The following is an 8962-nucleotide window of genomic DNA, read 5'->3' as shown; positions in this document are numbered from 1 at the left end:
TCTGGTGTCATTACACACAGACCCCACTTTCTACTACCGGTGTCTCTAATGCATTGTCATCAATGTTTAATCGAATTTATTTAAAGAAAACAATAATTTTTATCTTTAACAAATTTAAGAGCTTTTTTTTTTAAAATAAAATTATATTTTATTCTGGGCCAAATGATATACACGTTATCGTTTTGGATAAAACCAAAATTAAAATCCAAAAGAAGTGAAGACTTTGGGTTAGGTACAGTAGAAAAGCACGAGGGTTGAGTAAGTCAAATCTCACTCTTCAATTGCAAAGAGCTGCATCAACTTTTGTCTCACATAACCAAAGTAAGATTTGTTTGCAACCACCATAATTTCACTTCTCTAACTACCATTCCCGCCACCAAACCTCATTAGAAGACCCGCAGTTGAACACTAATAACGCTTCACTTCACCATGCACCCATTAATTCACTCCTCATACTCTCGCACCACTCGTCCTTTTCTCTCTACAATAATGCCGGACCCTCACTCCACCACCGTGCTACCGCCGGAAGAAACTGCGTCCGCCAGCTCTCAGGCGCCGCCGGGCCGGTCACGCGAGGCGGAGCGTGTGCGCGGCACTTCCAGCAGAGGCATCTGGAGTATCGGCGATAGCTCTGTTAGAGACGAAACCTGCTCCTGCTTCGCCGTTGTCTTCAGCTTTTGGTTATTCGGTAACGGAATCTTCAATCCCAGTGTTCTGTCTGTTATCGTAGTTTTTAATGCATTCACGGTGTTATCTTCATTTTTTTTATAATTTATTGATAAAATTTAGTAAAAAAACACCTTGAATTACTTCGAGAATGGTGCATTACCATTAAACTCCAAAATATTACGTGTTTTTATATTGTTTTTAATTAGAATTTGAATTTCTCTTGGATAATAAGTTATTTAGTTTAAAATTTGCTGTATGGATTATTAAATTAAAACTCTAGTTATAATTAGAATAATTATAAATTATTTTTTAAATTTTCTCCAATTATTAATTGGTAACAGACCTTTTCTATGTTGGATAATTGCATTTATACACTTTTTTTTTTCACAGCCTACATATATAAATTTGAAACAGCTACCAAATGATAGATTGACATAATTGGACCACAGTCACTCCCGATTATATGAAGTGTTGGTAGATTTTGTAATTTACCATAAGCAAAAAAGTTTATATTTTGTTTTTTAGATTTTGATTTTTGAACATATTTCAAGCTACAGTGTCGATGACTATGATACTGGGGGTTTATGGGTCCATGACCATCATGCTTGGTCCAGAATCTTCGATAGTTTTCCAACCTAGTTCGGTATTCGTGAAATCTGTGAAGGTGAGAGTCACCATTGGTATTTATATATATCTGTGCTTGGATTTGTAGCTAGTGAAAGTGTAGATAATATGGATTTTTTTTTTCTCATTTTGCACTAGGTAGAAAATTTGGTGGCAAACCCTGGACCAAGAGCCATTCTTTACGGTACATATGGGGATCCCCCACTTGATGTTGTTAGCTCTTGGGGTGAAACTCTTAATGTGTCTCTTCCCACTGGCGCAGAAAAGGTAAGTTAATGTACTTTTTCCAATTGCCTCTCCCTTTCCCTTTCAGGTTTCATCTTTGACCTTCACATGATTATGAAATTAGATACTACGAAAGTCTTCCAACTCCTTTGTTATCTCTTCCACAGGAATGGAAAATTTATCTAAACAGAGGGAGTGTAATAAATATTTCGTATCACGTTAGTTCAAAGAGCTCTTCAGTTTTCCTTATAGTTGCACAAGGTATGGCATACCAAACTTTATCCCTCAGATTTCCCTATTTTTGGCTGGCTTTCTCCTCTCAAAATAATTTTGAGTTTAACTGCATGTTAGATATGTAATATATATATATATATATATATGAACAAGAAGAAATTACAATTGTAAAAATGTCTCTAGATAGTAGTTTTTAAACGCCTTATCCGATAGTTTTAGAATTGTAGTTTACACGTTTATAATTTTGAATTATAAATGACGGTCACAAAAATGTAGTCATTAGACCACTATAAGCGACGGTTATAGTATAGATAATTCTAAAATATTTTCTTTAATCTTGTTTTTCTTTTTCTTTCTTTGTTATTGTTGATAATCTAACAATTAATGTAAAGAAATAACCATCAAGTTTGATTTCGAGAGATAACGACTTCGAGTTGTGTTAAAGGAATAAAGGTGTGGAGGAATTCAAGAGTTTCAGCGATGACGTACAACAACAATGACGAGTAGAACACAAGCCACAATTTCGAACTTGGAAACACTCATTCAACAATGAAAAGGGAGAAAACCCCATCAAGAAAGCACAAAAAATATGAAAAACAACATAAAAAATAATAAGAAAGACACATTACAAGGAATGAGAGTAGTGACAACAATGAGAGGTTGTAAAGAAGATATCAATGGGAGAAACGGAGAAGAAAGCGCGAAAACGAAAAAGCCTGGAGTGGGAAATAGAAAAGTATATAGACGATAGTTATGACCTAATAACCGTAGTTTGTATGGTAGACACAGATATAGGCGACAGTTGCCTAAAAAATCGTAATCTATAGTGACCATTATAGACGAGGACAATCTAAGTGCATCTTTATCTATTAAAAGTAAAAGTAAAAATGTAGTTATTTTAGTGTTGTGAATTTATTTGTTTTAACTACTTTGATTAATTATATTATTAAAATATTTTTTTCATGTGAAGTAAACTCTTACGAGTTTACGAGTCGAGTTTATAGAATTCTCACGAGTCTATGTAGACTCTCGAGTTTGACAACTTTGATTTCAAGTAGCTTTAGAACAAGATTAAGTGATCACTCCATCAATTAACTATTCGACAATTGAACTATGAAAAGTTGTTGTAATAAGCTTGATAGTGGATAGGGAATGAGGATGTAATACTATTTTATGGTTGTCAATTGAATGTTGTTTTTATTTGTTTTTTTGTACTTTGAACATGCATTGTCAATACAAAAATGATTTTTTGACATCCATATTCCACTCTACACCCATAACAAATATTAATATTTTAATCATTTATAGAAATTTATAATTTTTTTTAATTTTGAAAATTATTTTAACATTTTGCATTTTGTTTATATTTTCATTAAGGAGATTTTTTTTTTAAATTTTTTTTATTACAAATATTAATATTTTGTTGTGGGTGTAAGGTGGAATAGGGTGTCAAAATATCATAATCATTGTCAATACAATGGGCTAACTAGCTTTATCGAAGTAAAAAACATTTTAAGTTTGAAGGCTAAGCGATTTAACATTTAGGCTAGTAACAAATCAGATTCTAGGCCTATTAGCACTTAGGTTAATAAATCGGTGTTGAAACTCATTAACACTTAGGCTAGTAATAAATTGAAATTGAGGTTTATTAGTACTTACGATAATAATAAATCAAGATTGAGGCCTATTAATATTTTGATTAATGTTGAAGTTCATTAGCATTTAGGCTAATAATAAATCGGAATCAAGGTTCATTGACACTTAGACTGATAATAAATTGATATTGATACTCATTAACACTTAGGCTAATAATAAATTGGAAATGAGACTCGTTAACACTTAGGATAATAAAAGATAGGGACCGAGGCCCATTAGCGCTTAGCTAATAATAGATCAAGGGTTCATGCTCATTAGCACTTAGACTAATAATATTGAGGTTGACATCTATTAGCATTTAGGCTAATAATAAATTGAGATTGAGACTCATTAATACTTAGGGTAATGATAGAATAAGACTCAGACTCATTAACAATTAGGCTAATAATAAATCAAGACAGACGTCAATTAACATTAAAGTTTCGAGACAAAAGTTAATTAACACTAAGGATAATAATAAATCAGGATCGAGGCCCATTAACACTTACGTTAACAATAACTTGGGATTGAGACCCATTAGCAATTAGCCATTAGGCTAATATGAACATCCCCGGAAAACATTAACCAAACAAATTCTAAAAATTATTCAAAATAACTTGCCTTATTAAAATCTTTGCACTTAATGTATTATCTTAACACACCCTCCTCTTTGATAGGAGAGTGGTACTTAATGTGAAAGGTAGCTTAAAGCACTCAAGGTTCGCTCCCTAAATTTATGTAGTGTATATATTAATTTTTCCAGTAAAAGTGAAGTTTCTTTTGGAATCAATTATTGTGTCTGCTTGACATACATAAGATAACCGCCGAAGTTTCCATCGACCTAAGAACCAAATCATGAGAAAAAATGTTTAACAATCGATAATTAATTTTACCATTCGTCCATACATACACATATATATATATATATATAACATTTATGTGATATTATCTAGTAATTTAACTAATTAGGAAAAGTAAAAATAAGAAACTTCTTTGCTTTCGAAGTCTAATTTCACTAAGTGTGAAGTACTACAATTTATTTAGGTTAATGTTTATTTTCTGCTAAGTCGTTTATAAGTTTCCTTTGTATTTTAGTGACTGAATTTAGAGTTTTTTTATTACTTCCTCCACGAATGTTTTTTTTTTTATCCTAATTATAATATATACTTTGAAATCATATTCAATTGGTGAAAATAATTGATTTTAATAAACTAGTTATTTACTTTTATTCTTCTTTGGAGCAGAGGCTGTGATGTTGTAATTTTTTTAGTTAGTTTGTTATTCCCATAGGATCCCGGTTAAAGTCGCAGCACATCCCTCGTTTTAGTTATCACGAAATTCAAGCATATGCACATGGTTATTATTCTATATGGTTGTACCAAAATTTTCATGGCTAAGTATATTTTGTCGACATATCATTCTGATGCCCTTGCTTTTTCAGGGAAGGAGGCCTTCACTCGGTGGCTGGAGAACCCAACAGAACCTAATACAACTCTTTCATGGAATGTGATTCAAGGTAAGACACAGAAAAACAACTTTTGTGTTTATTGTACCTATGCTGATGTTGCTTTGCTTCTTTGTAGGAAGTGGTATGATTACGCAGGAAATATTCTGGTCGTCCAGCTATTACGTGGCATTGGGTAATTTGGATGAGGACGTGGAGGTAATTCTGTATTCCTATACCATACATTTAGTTTTAAAACAAGCACAATGATGTTATTTGATGCATGAAACAGATCTCACCTAGTCGGACAAGACTATTTTTGCTGTCAGACTGTCGTGAACTGCAAAGAAGGAAAATGTGAACTTGAATCTAAAAGTATCTAGACGGACCTAGTCCTTAGCAGAAATGACCTTGCCCTCAGACCACATTCCATTTCCTTCTTTGTGAATTTTTCTTAATCCTTTTACCAACATCCCTTCCTTGTTTTTGTAAGCACTTGCAAGAATCTAATCTCGTGTATCCTAAATCCTTTCATGACTGAGGAAAATAAACAAAGAACTCACAAAAGTTCAAACACTATAATTTGAACACATAGACTTCAGTACAACTGAAATAATCACCAGACCTGATTAGTACTGTATTTGGACATTGTTATTGTTTCAGGAAAGACCCTGCATTCTATTAAAATGGTGTAAAAGTAATTATAATTCTGAACCAGAGTCTTCTGAGTATGGGAAAGATGGGGTTTGATCCAAGCAATCTTACCAGTTTTTATTACTTTATGTTTCCCATACATCAGTCACGTTTTCCCCCTCTTATTATGATTTCAATTGGCTTATATGTTATCAAGCATTGTAGTAATTTGTTAACTAATCAATCATTTGTTACTTACCTTTTGTCCATTCTTATTGAATAGGTGGCATTAAACCTCAGTGTAAGCTCCTCTTTGCATAATACAACAAATGCTTACTACAAATGCGCTCTTACCAGTAGTCCATGCACTTTAGATATTTGCTTTCTTGATGGAAGTGCAGCTGTTTTAGTTACTCCTGGTCCACAACAGGCAAGATTATTATCATTTGCTTACTTCAAAGAAATGGTTATCAATGGAATTATCATATACTTGATTGAAAGAAATGGTGATCATTACAACATATAAATGATAAATGGGAAGTAAAATTATTAATGTTGCAACCTAGCATTGCATTTTGGTTGAAACTTGTAAATCATGTGCCTTTCCCTCTCCAAGAAAAGTCTAATTCCCTAGACCCTAGTGAAATGCATATTCTTTGCTTTTGCTACTTATGTAACTTTTCTTTGGTTCAGAATGCATCCAATGAATGGTATATCAAACTGTCCTATGGACCAAGATGGGTAACCTATATTTTTGGCATTGGTAAACTCCTTAGTCGTTACTAAGTCAGCCTTTTACAACCTGTACCAATCTTAAACGGTTTCATCTTACTATTTATTCTACATCTTCCTGCAGGTGGATTGACTTTGCTTGTGTTTTGGACCTTCAATTTATTGAACAATCTTCAGTCTGCTCATGTAGATAGAGCAGTAGTTATAACTGGGGGAACAGAACCTCAGAGAGCACCTCTGCTTTCTCACAAAGATGATGATCTTTCAAGTTGGGGTTCGTCATATGATTCCTTGCCACAAGACGAGGAGGATCTTGACTTTCTTCCAGGAGGCCCCATTGATGGGAAGCTTTCAGGTGATGGTGAAACCAGTAACAATACACGGCGTCTATGTGCTATTTGCTTTGATGCTCCAAGGGACTGCTTCTTCCTTCCATGTGGCCACTGCGTGGCTTGTTTTGCATGTGGAACTAGGTAAACTCATTGCTACAATAACTACTAACACTGTCATATTTCTAGAGCAATTTTATTTACAAAAAGCTTCACATTTCCAATAATTATCATTTCAGAAGAAAGATTGAACAGGTAGATCATCTATTCGGAGAAACTTCACCATAAAAAATGAGAGAGATAAAAAAAATGAAATCAACTTCAGAAAACTAAAATTAGATAATGTATAAGCTAAATGGGGAAGTTATTTCATACTAACAGCATAATACATGCACTGATTTTGTCTTTTTTTTTTTCTCTTTAATAGAAGTATTTTCCAAACTAATCCGTAATTTATTTGAGATGGTTTTTTGCTTAAAAAACGTGTTAATCCACTTTTCAAGAGTATGTATTAACAATTTTTTGTTAAGATCACATCTTCATTGGCCTGTAGCTCAGTGCATTGGTTAATGATTATTCTTGTGTGGTGATGCATGTAAATGCAGGATAGCTGAGGCATCTGGTACTTGCCCTGTTTGTCGTAGGAACATGAAGAAGGTTAGGAAGATTTTCAATGTTTGATCAGTGCTCAGCCTATTGTAGAGATTAGATGAGTAGACACCAGAATAGATGTACTCGACTACACATTATTTTCTTGGCAATCATTGAGAATGATGAAGCAAATGGTGGCTGCTGATGAAGATCCTATTGCCCATTGAAACACTGCCTCTAGTGCAGTACGCACTAGATGATAGATGATTGCCAAGAATCAGAGATTTATGTATTCAGTTACACGTTATTTTGTTGCTAATTGGCCATTGCTGCAAAACTTAAGAAGGTATGCGGGTATATTTCAAACGCTTTTGCTCTCTATTATCCTTAACTGTGTTTTGCTTTAGGAAAAAATTTCTTTAACATCCAAAAATTAAAATACATACACTTTGATAAATCATTATAATAATATTTTTAATTAACATATCACTACCTACCTCCTTATAGCTTTAATGGTTTGTTGGACGTAGAAATAGGGAGTGCCAGTTTTTGTCTTAGTGAAACATCAAGTGTAACAACAAGAAAGAATAAATGAAAGGATAATGTTAATTTCAGAAGTGTAAATTAAAAAACATTACTAATTTTGATTTAACTAATATAATTTTAAAATTGTTTTATTTTAAAAATATATATTTCTATTTTATGTTATAATCTGGTTGATTATCAGTGTATCAGTATTTTAAATAAATTTAAAATATTTGGAGGTGTAAAGCTATGTCTTCTGCACTTATTACTGTATGAAGAGTGTTGGAAAATAAGTTAGCCACTAGGATTAACTTGGAAAAGCGTGGTGTTATGGTCGAAAGCCCTCTCTGTAGCCTTTGTAGGGTGAAGGAGGAGTCAAATAGTCATTTGTTCTTCAAGTGCAGCTTTGCTTGGCTAGTGTGGAGCCGTTGTTTTGCATGGCTTGAAGTGCACTTTGTGTCCCATAATGATCCACTGCTAAATTTCTCTCAGTTTAGATTGTGTAATGCATCACTTCGGTAAATGAGGTGTGAGAGTGATATGAACTACAGTAGTAAACGAGTTGTGGAAACATAGAAATGACGTAATTTTTAAAGGAGGAGTTGTCGATGGTTTAGAAGTGGTTGTCTTGGTTCAAGTGAAGGCTTGACCTTGGATTACGTCCAAGTCTCTATCTGGATTCTTCTCTTTTTTCAATTAGTGTCTCAAACCTCTGGTCTATATGATGATGATTTCTTGATATATTATTGAGCTCATGTGCTTGTTTTTAGGGGGTTTGTTTTTTAATAAAGTCAGGAGTGTTTTTTAATCAGGTGTCCAGTGACGTGTCTTTTAGGTGGGAGTGAAGTAGGTCTATTATTCTGTATAAGGGTTAGACCACCCCTGAAGTGATTACATTTATTATTTTTTATTGTCGATAAAAAAAATTTAATTCTAATCTCAACAATTCTTACATTGTTGTGAAACCAAAAAGTAATTATATGTTAGTCAAATTGATTACCCACTATTCAAAAAAAAAAACGTAGTATAAGAAAATAAAGTATAAAAAAATTCAAATTATTATCTTTAGATAAAATTTAACATTCTATAATTTTAAATAATTAAATTGTTATTATAAATATAAAAACTTCAATTTAAAAAGATCTAAATAACATATTTTTTTATAAAATGTTTAAAAATTTCTATAAAAAATAATAACATTCAAACACAGGAGTGTTTTTTAATCAGGTGTCCAGTGACGTGTCTTTTAGGTGGGAGTGAAGTAGGTCTATTATTCTGTATAAGGGTTAGACCACCCCTGAAGTGATTACATTTATTATTT

General features: G+C 32.8%; 1 protein-coding gene across 1 annotated transcript; it reads left to right on the top strand.

Moving 5' to 3' along the window:
- Positions 1 to 303: 303 nt before the first annotated feature.
- Positions 304 to 7500, top strand: LOC137826969 (E3 ubiquitin-protein ligase APD2). The gene is made up of 10 exons (XM_068633136.2): positions 304 to 688; positions 1227 to 1333; positions 1432 to 1560; positions 1686 to 1779; positions 4829 to 4903; positions 4971 to 5050; positions 5748 to 5894; positions 6158 to 6227; positions 6321 to 6669; positions 7131 to 7500. Exons 1-10 carry the CDS (start codon positions 430 to 432, stop codon positions 7204 to 7206), a joined length of 1386 nt encoding a protein of 461 aa, XP_068489237.1. The 5' UTR covers positions 304 to 429; the 3' UTR covers positions 7207 to 7500.
- Positions 7501 to 8962: the final 1462 nt, after the last annotated feature.

The sequence above is a fragment of the Phaseolus vulgaris genome, chromosome 8 (assembly GCF_051622355.1).
Source record: "Phaseolus vulgaris cultivar YP4 chromosome 8, ASM5162235v1, whole genome shotgun sequence".
NCBI classification, from domain to species: domain Eukaryota; kingdom Viridiplantae; phylum Streptophyta; class Magnoliopsida; order Fabales; family Fabaceae; genus Phaseolus; species Phaseolus vulgaris.
This window is presented reverse-complemented; position numbering and strand designations above follow the sequence as displayed.

Bases quoted from the DNA above. Each gene is read 5' to 3' on its own strand.
- LOC137826969 (XM_068633136.2), top strand. From the start codon at position 430: ATGCACCCATTAATTCACTCCTCATACTCTCGCACCACTCGTCCTTTT. The intron at 4,904-4,970 runs GTAAGACACAGA...GCTTCTTTGTAG, and splicing joins TTCATGGAATGTGATTCAAG to GAAGTGGTATGATTACGCAG. The intron at 5,895-6,157 runs GCAAGATTATTA...TCTTTGGTTCAG, and splicing joins TTACTCCTGGTCCACAACAG to AATGCATCCAATGAATGGTA.